Source organism: Ictalurus furcatus, chromosome 20 (genome assembly GCF_023375685.1).
Source record: "Ictalurus furcatus strain D&B chromosome 20, Billie_1.0, whole genome shotgun sequence".
NCBI lineage: Eukaryota > Metazoa > Chordata > Actinopteri > Siluriformes > Ictaluridae > Ictalurus > Ictalurus furcatus.
In genome coordinates, this window is record NC_071274.1 from 1,307,408 (window position 1) to 1,321,805 (window position 14,398).

Sequence of the window (14,398 nt, forward strand, 5' to 3'; positions counted from 1 at the left end):
AGGACGTCATTAAGGTTCGCGTTACGAATGACAACAGACCTCCGTTCGATCTCCGTCCACACTGACGAAGATATCAACTGCCAGTGTGTTCTTGTGAGATGTTCCGAGGTTACGCTGGCTTCAGTCTCTTAATGATGGTAGCGTGATGAATTTTCATTTTAAAGGTCACACAGAGAGAACAAATTGTCCCGCTGAGATAATCTATTCTTAGTGTAAAAGTCTGATCGCTCCTCATATGAAAGCAATTACTCACACGTTTTCATTTATATTCCGTAATCAACCTGTTTGACTCATTCTGAGAGTTATCTCGATTCAGCAAACCCTCCAAATGTTTCTCCTCGCTTTTAAGCCTGATTTTTTAGCCTGATTCAGCCGAGTCTGTCCTGGCCGACCCTAGTTTATCGATTGTTAGAGCAATTAGAATCGACAGGTCTAATTTCTCACATCTCAATCAGAGCAAGTTGGAGTGTATTGAATATTTGACTATGGATGCAGTCCTCCCTCAGGAAAAAAAAAAAAAAAAAAAAAAAAAAGGTTAAATCTAGGACAGAGCTTTCCTAGAAGAATGTTTCCAAGTGGAGGGAGAAGAAGAAAAACTTTTAATTATCTAAAGAATCACGTCTGCACTGAGAGTAATAGTGTATACTGGTCAAAGTGTCAGATCTGAAGAAATTTCGTCAAGAGCCAATAAAAATTGATCGGAAATAAACACAGCGAGTACATAAAGCGCAGCGGTGGACAGTTTTTTAACATTTATTTAAATGACTTTGTTTACAGCAATTTGTAGAGGATTGCGGTTTTTTTTTGTTTGTTTTTAATTATTAGAGAATGCAGAATCCGCAAAGAAGCATAAAGTCTCCTCCAGTTACAGCTTTACTTCTGACTGATACAAAGTGCTGACACTGGAGACTCCTTCCATACATGTCAAATAAACCTCTCCTTACAGAAAACCTCAACATACCAACCTTTTTTTGTTTCTTTTCTTTTAAAAAGAGTACGAGTCCGTGGGAATGAGAGGATAGTATAGAAATTGTAAGGTATTAGAATGAGCACATTAATATAAAGCTGTGATTTTCAGCTGCTGTTCTGGAAAATGTCTGAACACCAGAATAAGAATTCAGGCATAATTCAGAATAAGGCTGTAATTGGAGTCTCTTACCACACTATACTCATCAGACCCCCTACCACCACAAGAACAAATACACTGCTAAGCTATAATAAGCATGCAGATTTGCATTTACAGTGTGCAATTATATATTTTTTTCTTTCTGGCAGTCCTGCGATTTGAACTCGAATCCTTCCAGTCTCTATAACAGAACCTTAATCACTGAGCTAGCACCACTGCCACTCTTCCTCTGACTCCCAGCATGGGGTAAATTTACCGATTACTTAATTGCACATACTGTGCAGTATAATCACACTCTCCCAGCACTCTGCACTCCAAAAGTAGAAGTCTGAAAGATGTTCTCTGGGCAACCTGGAACAAATTCTCCAACGTTTTTCAGCTGTTTGTTGTCAGGTCGCTGTTTGGCTTTATACTCAAGGAGTAACGCACTGTCACACTGTTAGAGGAAAATAATCAACAACGGGGTGGTGTGATGGAGTAGAGTTACAGTCGCTACATGAAGTGGGTTATTTTTGCTGTAACGGCACGTTTTCTTCCTCTTATACTACAGCGATTTGCCGATGATTAAAACGTTTTCTATGTAAAAAGAGGGACGCTTCATTCGTGTTATTTTACTTGTAACTGTGCTTACAGTTACGTTTATGTCATATACGCAGCTTTATCTCGGACTGGTGACAGTAGAGGCTCCTTCCACAAGTGATAAATGTTTAAACGTTTGCTTACAGAAAACGTCACCATATCAACGATTACGCACGTTTTTTAAAACGCGGAGCGTCTGCCGTACGTGCGAACGAGCCGTTACCACAGAAACGATAACGTATTAGAACGAGCGCGTTAATACAACCCTGTGACGTGCAGCTGCGCTACTGTCAGAGCCGCCGTTATCGGAAATCAATCAACACCTCCTGACCAAACCGAGTCTGACCGAGTTTGACTCACCAGCGCTGAATGAACTTTTATAGAGAATATCAATAAACTCCGAAAGTGACCACAAATGTAATTTCAGCATCTGGGTTCTTGGTTATTCTCAAGGTTTCTCCCGGTTATTCTCATAAAGGGTTTTTTTGTCGAGCTGAATTTCTGTTAAAAGCGCAATTTAAATTCTTTTCAGTTCTGTGCTACAGTTCCCCCCCCCACCCCCGCCCCCTTATTCCTCATCACTTTTCTTTATCACTTTGTATATACTACTCAAATGTGTGAAAATGGATCATACCGAGATGCCACCTTTGATCGCATTTCACATTTCACAGCTGCTTTGCTCAACTTCTGTTTCTTCTTCACTTCTGATTGCTTCAAATGTACCATTCAAATAACTGAGAAATGACTGCAGTCGATAGATCTGTAAAGTGTCATCTCAACGTGTTTATGTATAAATTACACACACGGTGTTAGCGTTCAGTGGGAATTACTTGGGGATTAACCGTTTAAGGAAGAACATGAGCTCCTGAAACGTGAAGAACTTTTGAGAGCCGTTTGAGATATCGACATAAGCTGGCCTGTCGGAAACTTTCAGCTCGATGGAAACGTGTTTGCTAAATGATTCAGCTTGGGTTTTTGAGTAGCTACCTGCTCATCAAACACAGGAAGACACGGTCAAGCTGGTAAACCTACAGAGGTCTGAATTACTGCTATGAAAGCAGCATTGGAGACAAGTGGTTTCAAGAAAACAGCACAGCAGTAAGGAGATCTATCATTATTTACATAAATACTACACTGGAGAAGCTGGGAAATGCGGTCTCGAGACCCTGTGTCCAAATTGAGACCGTGTGTTTCAAACGAAATGCGCCGGAAACGTATAAACCAACGGACCGAGGCAGGTCTACCCACTCAACTTGGGTTACAGCCTCGAGGTGCTTCACATCACGTTACCACCAAATGAAAACAATTCACTGTCCTGGGCTAGTGAGTTGTCTATATACTCTAAATGTTGATATTCTGCACCTTTATCAAAGGAAACGACTCTGAACTCTTTGTGCCGTGTGAAGGTCACCTTAACTATTAGAGAAAGAGTGTACGTTTTCCTCCACACCTCAAAGTCATTGCCTCGTCCAACTTTCCAATCTTTTGATCTACAGCCAAGTTATAAAATAACTCCACGGGCACCGACTACGTCTTTCACACTCTGCATCCGATTCCCTTTTAACCAGGTTAGAGGAGGACGGAGCTTATTTAAGCCTATCACGTGATGCCGTTTTGCCGGCAGCATTCTTTGGGTTAAATTAATCAGCAATCGAGGGTCATGGCTTCTTCTCTTAATGTGAAGGAGGACTCGATAACCCAGCTGCCACGGCTCTGACGTGTACAATACCGCACGGCAATCCCTTGTCCGCCCTGACACGACTCCACTAGACCTAACGTGATGGTTCAATTTAACCGTGATCCCATTTAAGCTTAAGGTATGGCTTTCTCAACAACTGAGCCTTGATATTCAATTTGGAACATCTGAGAGAATATAAAATCCCTTTAACCCGATGCCTTCGCACTGAATGCACAATCGATGCTCTCAATGGCTACAAGTTATACCGCAAGTTACCCCGCCATAAGCAACGGATAATAGCATATCCCTCATGGACGATTAGACCTCTGCAGAGAACATCAATCAGTAAGCAATCGGCAAACACAATCCGATAAAATTCTCCGTTGGGGCTTTGCGTGTTCGCCAGCAGCCACACGTTGGGCATTTTTAAAGGCCATTTTTTATTTTTATTTTTACTTTTTTTACACAAGTCATTATTCCCAGATTTGCTCTCATTAGAAGATGTATTTATTTTGAGAAAACAATTTAATAAGGAAGCGGAAAGGTTAGAAAAGACCAAACAAAAGGAAGAAGCAAGTGCCTCAGATCAAAGCTATCCATTTTATCAGAGGTGAAGTGATGCATACGTACGAGCCTGCTGAAAGATTCAGGCTTCATCGACAAATTTGTCACAACAAATAAAAATCAATGCTTTTATTTATTTCTTTTTTAATCCTTTAGCAGAGTCAAGCTTACTACAGTACAACTCTGACTGGAGCTTTGTGGGTAAAAACATTCAACGATTTATAAAACTCACAAAACATTTGCTTTACCGCCGGCATCTCGGAGTTGCGTGTCATTCATACGAGCCAAATAATATTCCTTGTCTGTTTTTGGTCTTAATGAATACGCAAGTTGTGGCATTTCTGCCAAAAATAACTACACAATACAGGAAGGAGTCGAGGCAAATCTAGAGATACGACCGAAGGGCAGGTATTATATTCGCAAATTCATAATGATCGATTGATGCCAGAATGAAAACGTCAACGCGTGCTTTCAGTAACATTTTGTTTTTCTTTACAGTGCGCTCTCAGGAGTGTTTTAGCTGAGCATCACTACCGGTGTTAGCTAGTTAGCGCCATTATCTGCACAGGAGTTAGCTAGCATTACCGACCTCACTACGAAGGTCTATCTCGATTTGTTACGGTATATAAATCCAGCATTCAAACCGTTCAACGTGTTGACATGAACACCCGAGAGGAATGTCGCTAATTCCACGTCCGACTTGGGGAAAATTTTTTCCAGATTTTGGAAGCGTGGGGTAAATATTTGTCTACACTGAGAGCTTAAACGTGGATTCCACCACGTTTTCCGTTCCGAACAAAGCGAAATAGGGTCAGGGTGAAGGGACGTTGGGGGCGTGTCTATAGAAAGATGATTTACAGACGGTCCACGTCAAGACGGTCAATGTCCACACCGGACCTCGGCTTTCCAAACGTGTTTCCTAAGCCACGTAATACACTTATGCTGATGTCGTTGATTAACCCTCCTATTATGTTGGGAAAAAAGTTACATCCATTATGTTATGGGTTAAAATGACTTCCATAGTTTAAATACACACAAAAACAGCAGAGAACAGATTCAAACAGTAAACCTTTATATAAGACGGACGAGCCTATATAAGAAGAAATATTTGCATACAAGTTCATGACCCTGAATGATCAGCATAGTTCGAAGGGTATCTGTAAAATCAAAGGGATTTTATTATTATAGAGCTTGGGATATGTGGTTTACCTTTCCAACATACTGCGGTTCAGATCCCATATATTCCTCCAGCACAAAGAACTGGTTCCACACCCATCCTCGTTTGACTCTCTGAATCCCCGCCATGCCGTGCCTCCTGTGGTCCCTCAGACCCCCGTGGTGCTCCTTTCCCCACCTGTGCATTGGAGAAACCAAGCTCTTGTCCAGGATACACCAAAGGAACAGCAGCACACAGTTCCCCGTGAGCATTGGAAACGTTTCGCCGTGGACCTTCAGCTTGGAATACTAAGCGACTCTGAGAGCCGGATGATGATGAACGCCGAATCCGGGGTGAAATATGCCACAGTGCTTCGCAGACATTGATAAAGATCCAGGGCTGCTTGAAATTTTCCAGTGTTCCACCTGTAAGAAAGAGGAGATTACATGGATCAGAACATTCCCGTTCCAAATTTCCGAGCACGTCCAGGATGATCTATAGGGTTGTTTGGTGCATCCATATGTATAGAGAAGAAAAGAATTGGATGTCTGTTCTGTGATGCCCTATTCTGCTTTTTATCTTTGAAGCACTAAAGCGTATCTTTCTGCCCCCTCGAGTGTGATGTAATCTTACAGGAAGGATTTTTTTTTTTTTTTTTTACAGATCATGGAACAACAGGAATTCGAGCAAACGTTGATAATTAGCACTCCTGAATTAACAATAGAAAGTTTGAGAACTTTAAAAATAGGGGCAAATTCAGCGACTTTAGCGATGTAAGCTTTCTGACAGGACTCCAGGAGTACGTTAGGAGGGTAATGTATTGGTTGTTTGCAATGCATTAGTCTCTAAAATGAGCCTGCTTCAGAATCGAGGATGCTTATGGCCTGATTATGCAGATGGTTTATCATGAGCACTGGGAAAATACACACTCTGCAACTGCATAATTTGGTCCAAGAGAACCCCTCGACCATGCTGGTGAACCAAATGAAGGTATATTGAGGCGAAGTTCAACATTAAAATGTAAAAATACAGGAAAGCTCGGCACAGCTCTCTGTGGAGAGCGCTCTCTGTAATTATCTAGGTCTACCTGACGTAGATGAAAAAGAACAGTGAAACGTCAATCAAAAATGCTAATGCGGCTAGAAACAGTCAAACATACGTCGCTCAACAATGCTAATCGGCTAACGCATAACAGCTCGCTGACGTGCGTTTTGAGTGATTCCTTCCGTTCCTTTAAGAGTTGGTTAAAGGTGTGAGAAGTCTTCGAGGCAAATCTAACGTGCCGGAGACCTTGGAGGAAAACGTGTTCCGCTAATCGCCAGACAGCCTCAAATAGCAAGTGATGACAGTTCTCAAGCAATCGCAGAGCTCGTGTCGAGCGTCCACAGGAACACCGCACCGTCCCCGGAGAACGGACTTGCATGTCATTACACAACAGGCCTGTCGAATTCTGCATGCTGATTAATTCCCAGACAGTAGTGCAGCTGCAAATCACAAGTTTATATCAATCTGCTCATGCTAATATGTTATTGTTTCTATAGTAACAGCTCATTCACCTGGAGCTCTCTACTCTAGTCTACGGTGGATGCGGCGCATAAACATTTAACATTTATGGAAGGACTCCCAAGAGGAATAAAACACTTCAGGACATTCTATTACAGCAACATAATCGTCTACACGTCTATAATAACTACGCTCCATCACAACACCCAGATGTTATGAACATTCTTCACATGACGTCGTACCTAGTTACGCACGATATTCTAACTACGTGATTTGGATTGAACAACAACAACGGCTAAAAAAAACGTAGATAAAACACCAGGAAGTCTTTCAAAAGTTATCCGGATGAGAGGAATTATAGCTGGAAACGTGCAAAAACACGTAAATGACGGTATCACGCAGCGATCGTTTGAACTGAAGGAGCTGCCGCTTCTTCACGATGAAAAGAAACTGAATTTATCATGTCTGGTTTTATAAACTCTTCTTTTAGAGTAAACGTTCTTGGCTGACGTGTAAGATGTGCATTGTTATGCTGGAGCGTGAACAACAGGAAACCGCTTCAGGGCGCTTTGCATTAGCAGTCTGGAGTAGTTACAGGACTAAGCTGCTTATTGCTGAATAAACATTCGGCGTTTCAGTAGGCCGCAGCTGGCCGAATCACTGAACCTGCGCTGTCACATTCGGTTAGAGAAAAAAGAGGCTATTGTTAGCCAGGAGCTTGCAGCTAAGCAGAAAGTTAGGAGGTAAGCAAAAGGGTTGTTTGAGGAAGGGAGCTGACAGTACACCCACGCATGAGAGATTAAAAGCAAAAGAATGCAACTCCTTAATATTCTTGAGCTTTTATTCTGTTATAAGAAGGTAGGAAACAATGCAGAGTCATGCTAGCCAAAAAAAAAAAAAAAACACAACAACAAAGTAAGTCGTTATAACTTAAGATTTGATGCATCCTTGAAATTTCTCACTGTGATTTCCATATGAAAGGAATAAAACACTCTGTGTCATGCTGTAGTAGGAAAATAATCAACGACGGACTCACTGCGACCTCCCCGAAGATGAATATTCTCCTATAACTGCACATGCGCAAGTGTTTTATTCCCTTTTGTGCCACATCAATCATTAAGAATGATACATCATACTTTTTTTTATCCATATTTATAGTTGCATTTAATGTTGTGAAGCATCTGTGAAGAAAGTTAGATTCTGTCCTCACTTACGTCACAGTCATTCCCTCACCAGTGTCTCTGTTTTCCCTCTCTTGAGGTTAATAAGACCAAACAAACAAACAAACAAACAAACAAAAAACGCAAATCATACACTTCTGACTTAAAGTTACACCTTTACCTCTGAGTGTTCCTCAGCGCTGACACTAGAGACTCCTTCCGTAGTTGTTAACGTAAAGTCTTCATGATTCCACACATTTGTAATCTGTTTATGTGGAGCATAAGTCGGTGTGCCTGTGGATGAGCTGTTGCTATAGAAACGACGATGTATTACAACGAGCGCGTTAATATGCTAAACCTGTGATTTGGAGACGACTGTCAGAGCCGTGGTTCTAGAAACTTCTGACCAATCAGAAGCTAGGATTCAACAACCACGTAATTGAATCTCGAAACCGCTGGAACTCTGATTAAAGTGGATTCCAATTAACAGCCAACATCTCTCACTCTCTTGAAAGTTCATCTAAATCAAGCTAGCGAGCAGGGATTAGCATCAGCAGAAGTGACATATGCTGCCTCTGGCACACAGACAACATAGCAATGGTGCGAACTGGCAACTTGATGTCTGCATTCTCCTCAAAATATGGAGCGAAGATGCTATTTTTGCCATCAGATATGATTAAAATGAAGATGTAGTCCAGAGAGAGAAGCAGAACAAACAGATTGTTGGCTTTCGAAGACGGCATTTATATTTATTAGCACGTCACCATATTGGCCGTCCGCCTCTCTGTGAATGATTACAGCATCCAGGGAAGACACATGGACTGTTTGTGTCTCACTTCAGCAGCATGATTTATTGCGGTATTCACTTCTAATTGTGAACTCATTCATTCCTCTGTATATACAACTACAAATGAGGACGTGCTGGGCGATAAACACATAATAACGAGACGTAACACAGCCACGCCAACACACCAGCTATACAAACTCTCACCGAAGCCGAAGTGTGCTTCATTAACAAATAATGAACAATCCAATATGGCAGACATAATGATATATAATTAAATAATAATAAAAAAACACAACTTAGCAAAGATCATACATGGGAAAACAAACCATCTGGAAATAGTACAGGCTGAGAAGTGGGTGTATAGTTTGTGTATAACGTAATGACTATATGTATTTGTTTAGTTCAGTAAATATACAGAGTTTATGTATCGGTATTCAGATTTAAACCCTGAAGTGGGTGTGGCCTATTCCAGACACAGTTCCTCAACCTCAGCTACATCACTGCATAACAGTCACAACTGGCCTCAACTAGAGACTTGTTCTGGACTGTTCTTTTTAATCCCTCGCACGCACGTTATTACTTTTTTGTTTTTCCTGCGATATTTTCTGTCAAATTTATTATTCTATAATATTCTTTCCCAAAACGTAAACAAAACACCGTAAAACATTTCGGGTGGTTGAACTTAGAAACGAAAGTTCACCTGCTGCCTCAAAACCACGGGTAAAGTCAACTCGAAGTTTTACAAGTCAAGACAATGGATTCCTTTAGGTTTCATTTTTGAAAAACAAACAAACAAACAAACAAACAAACAAACGAAAACGTATAAACTTGAGTTCAATATCCAGATATTCGTCATGGGAGTTGGAGTTAAAGAGAAGAAATAAGTTCATGTTACTTGATAGGGCTATCATGTTTTATGGTGAAGTAGCAGCCTCATTTACAGTAAACCATCACAACTCTAACCAGGTAGTTACTAAGGATGTTGAAAACGCACGTTAATCAATATGGCGTATACCTGTCGTGAAATATACACGATATAATTGATATGTTTCAATTTTTTGTTTTTTTGTATACATTGATATCACCTTTGTGATTCTAGTCTTGTTTACGCTCCTGTCTTGTGATTTGTGTTACCTGATTGTGCGCACCTGTTTCATGTTAGCGCTTGATTATTTTGTTAGTTTATAGCCTCCCGTGTCTGTGTGAGTTTGTTTCTCATTTTGATAAATTTATATTAGCTTGTTCTTCCCGAATCTTTGCTATAGCCATTGGCAGTGATTATTGGATCAATTGCGTGTACACGATTAAAGAACAACGCCTTGTACGTTTTATCCGGTTATTATTACATCGAAGCGTTAACTCCTCTGGCATGAAGATGTCTGAGAAATTTTAAGCTTTACAAAGCTGACACTGGAGACTCCTTCCAGAAATGTTAAATAAACGTCTCCTGACAGAAAACGTCCACAAAAAAACACACACGTTTCTTTAGTCCGTTTATCATAACGTGGAGCTTCTGCGTGTAAACGAGCCGAAACTATAGAAAAGCTAAGACATTAGAACGAGCGCGTGAGTGTAAACCTGCGAACGACGATTAATCAACACCAGTCAGAATCCAGATTTCATCAGCGCTGTGGTGTAAGAAGAAGAAGTTATTAGGACAGTCATTTTCAAACCTATAGAGAGATGGAGAGAACAGATTGTCTTTTTATGACTTTATTCATTATTATTAACACTTGGCCATATTGGCCGCTCGCCTCTCGTCGCTCGTTTTTTACCGTGAGTCATTGTTCAGGGAAGACACATTCGGGTTGCGCTGGTCTCAGATCTGGAGAATAATTTAATACCGAAGTCCCGTGGAATACGTGGATTTGATGAACTTTAGATTCATATTACAAACACGTGATAAAACCTGAAGCCTGAGAACATCTGAAGCAATTAGATCCAGTCTGAGATTTTCAGGCAGGAAGGAAACGCTGTGCGGAAATATATGCAATCAGCAGCGAGGCCTGTGCAGCCATTAACTGATTTTCAAGGGCCGTAGATCCGCTAGCCGTCTGCGTCCTTCTATAAGAGTGAAGGGCACCGTCTTCAAGTCCGGTTTTGTTTTTGTTTTTTTTAGTAAGAAACGTGTCACAGTCACTATAGCGCTCCTGGACGCAGATGCACTTTGTTTGAAGAGCTTACTGACCTTTTCAAAGCCAGGCTTGTCAACAGCTCTTAAGAGACTTAATTAATACGTGACATGAAGCGGCGTGCTGCTTACTCGTGTTGCTGTCAAATTAAACAAGGTGAAAAGCAAATCACTCCTTTTGCTCTTCTGAAGAGGCCTAGATTTCATATTTATATCCACAATTAAAGTCCCTAGTGGAATAGTGTGAGGATTGTGATTTGACTGCGTAGGTTTTATATTTAAACACCAGGCAAATGTGTTCAAGAGTGCTTTCAGCCTTTTTGCTTTTTTTTATAGAAGTGTCACGTGAAATTTACACATGCGCTTCTTACATGATTCATTTATTTTCACTGATGTTTACATGTGATCTTAACACAAGATTGAGTGATTTTTTTAAACTGTTCATTTTTCACGTGATTTTTACACCTTTTATTTTCACGTGATTCCTACGCGATTCATTTATTTCCACATGAGATTTCTACATGATTCGTTTCTTTTCACATAAAGCCTACACGATTCATTTATTTCCACATCTGATTCCTACACGATTCATTTATTTCCACATGATTCCTACACGATTCAGTTTATTTCCACATGATTCCTACACGATTCATTTATTTCCACATGATTCCTACACGATTCATTTATTTCCACATGATTCCTACACGATTCATTTACTTCTACATCTGATTCCTACACGATTCATTTATTTCCACATGATTCCTACACGATTCATTTATTTCCACATGATTCCTACACGATTCATTTATTTCCACATCTGATTCTTACACGATTCATTTATTTCCACATGATTCCTACACGATTCATTTATTTCCACATGATTCCTACACGATTCATTTATTTCCACATGATTCCTACACGATTCATTATTTCCACATGATTCCTACACGATTCATTTATTTCCACATGATTCCTACACGATTCATTTATTTCCACATGATTCCTACACGATTCATTTATTTCCACATGATTCCTACACGATTCATTTATTTCCACATCTGATTCCTACACAATTCATTTATTTCCACATGATTCCTACACGATTCATTTATTTCCACATGTGGTTCCTACATGATTCATTTCTTTTCACGTAAAGCCTACACGATTCATTTATTTCCACATCTGATTCCTACACAGTTCACTTCTTTTCACGTGACTGTACACACCATACGTTTCTTTTCACGTGTGATTTTTACAGATTTTTTGATTTTTAATTTTTCTTACATGGGTTTAAATTTTCCCATTATTTGAACGCAGTCCATTCACAGTATTTTCATGTTATTTTTTTTAACATACTTCATTTATTTTCACGTGATTGTTTTTTTTTACACTGGATCGATTTTTTTTTCTTTTTTTTTTTTAAAATCCAGTTACGTCTCTCCCATCACCTCTGTGCATTTTATGTGAGGTTTGGGTAAAACAGGCGTTAATATCCAGCCGGCCATCTCAGATGCTGGCACGGACCAGTGGGCTGAGAATCTGGGTGTGGGAGTGGAAGATGGCTCGGCCCAGGGGAGAGAAAAGTCACTCCGAGTCTCTGTGTTGGTCAGAAACGCAAGAGGCGAGAAAAGGAAAAATCACAGAAATCAATGAATATATGATTCACCACATTCTCACTCTTTAATTCTTTCATTTGGGAAATGTGAGTTCTAGAGAAACTGACGATTACACGTACAAGTGCGGACGATTTATTAATAAGTTTAACACAACGAAAACAAACCGTAAGGAGATTACAAACGTGACCGTGAACCAGGCGAGCACGAAGAGAACGTGACAAACGCTAGACAACGAGTAACACAAAAGCCAGAACTTAAATACAAATGCTCATTAGAAATAAACATCTCCCAGGTGCATGTGAGATCATGTGACGTGCAGGGGCTGATGGGTAATGTAGTCCGGTGCTGTTTTAGCTATGGATTGAGTTTACACATAATTGGTTTATTTTGCTACGTGATTATTGTTTTAACACGCCTCGTTCATTTTCACATATTTTCATGTTATTTTTCACACAACTCATTTATTTATGTTTATGCCTGCGTGTGATATTTATAAATAAACTTTTAACAGAACTTAATGAATGAATGAATGTAAAAGCATCACACAGTACTCCATGTTCATGTTCATGTTCATGAATGTGGTGGTTGTTTATTATATTCTCTCACTGTTATATAAAATAATATGGTTTATAAAAGTTTAACGGGTTTATTAATGAACCCAGAATGAAAGAGTTACTAAAAACGACCAGTATATTCAGTGAGGAACATTTTTAGCTACAGGACTTAAAACAAACCCTAATAAATCTCATCCCTTTTCTTCCCTCCATCCTGTGACCTCTGTCCTTATCGTCCTCTCCTTCCGCTCATCACTCACTTCCTTTCTCCTCTTGATCTACCACATCCCTCATCTCAACTTCTTAAACTCTTAAACTTCTCCCAGCTTGTAAAAGTTTTCATTCAGGAGCCCGACAGGGCCGTCACTTTTTCAGCGTTTTTTGTGCAGACAGACAGCTTGTTAATGGGACTCCGTCTCTGGCCGCTGTCTCCGTTTCAATTTTTGACTTTCTCTTCTTTCCAGGCACAGTGAACACGTCAAAAGTTAGAATGTACCTATGAATATTAAATCCTTCCCACCCATACACACACACACCCACCCACACACACACACACCCATATACACACACACACACATTGTATAGATGATATACCTCGACTTGACAGGAAAAACCCTCAGGCAAACCTAGACAAAAAATTAATTTCAAATTTCCATTAAAAAAAAAGATAGACCTCAACATTCACTGTCGTGATGTTTTTCGGCAAACTGTGATGACTCTTTATTGCCTTACAGGGTTGCCAGGTCTGTGTGAAAAAAAAAAAAAAAAAAAAAACACTGGCCATTTAAAACGAACCCCAAAACCGGAGCACTTTACACTTTACATCCACTGAAGTCAGCAATTATTTTTTTTTAAATGCACAGCATTAAAGAAAAATTAATTAAAAAAAATATATATTTACACTTCTATTTGTATTTGTATTTATTTTAGATTTTTTTTTTTAGATTAATTAATTTTATTTTTATTTATGTAATTCCCCCCTCTCCACATGTACAGTTTTTAGGAACATTTCTATTTTTCACGTATTACCCTAGTTATTTACTGCACATCATACAGTAAGAGGTGTTCTAGCCCATTCCCACACTCGTAGCAGAATTCCCAGGTAACAGAAAACGTCCTCATAAAGGAACGTCCTCTGTTTGATGATGCTAGAAGGACATTCAGGGAATTTTCTATAAATGTCGGTGTCATTTATTATAAAACTCTTTATGATGTCCTTCGTGCTCCTGACCGGCTCTACACAATAACATCCTCTTAAGGATTAAAGGTATTCCGAGGCATTTTGAAGCTGCTGTTCTTCCTATAAAACTGGGTGTAGCAGTAAAAGCGTTTCTGATCATTAACCACCAGGTGGAAAGTTCCGGCACTGATCTCCGGCGGACGTCTACTAAAACCCAACAAGACGCCCTCGCTCGAACGGCGCCAGACCTTAAGCACAGCTCTGCGCTTTTAACTCAGGTGACAAGCAGCTCCTCAGAAATCCCTGCTATGACATTTCAAAAGCTTTCAACTTCTGCAAAGAAGAAACACAAGGACAAACCGAC

The 14,398-nt window shown here is 39.9% G+C and overlaps 1 protein-coding gene across 1 annotated transcript in view; it reads right to left on the minus strand.

Annotated features, from left to right (window-relative positions):
- The window catches only part of cdh12a (cadherin 12, type 2a (N-cadherin 2)), a 29,180-nt gene extending 23,774 nt beyond the window's left edge, over positions 1-5,406 (minus strand). The window contains exon 1 of the mRNA XM_053652299.1: positions 5,157-5,406. Within this exon, the coding sequence (XP_053508274.1) occupies positions 5,157-5,375 (219 nt within the window). The 5' untranslated portion in view covers positions 5,376-5,406. The remainder of the gene's footprint in view (positions 1-5,156) is intronic.
- Between the last annotated feature and the right edge of the window lie 8,992 nt (positions 5,407-14,398).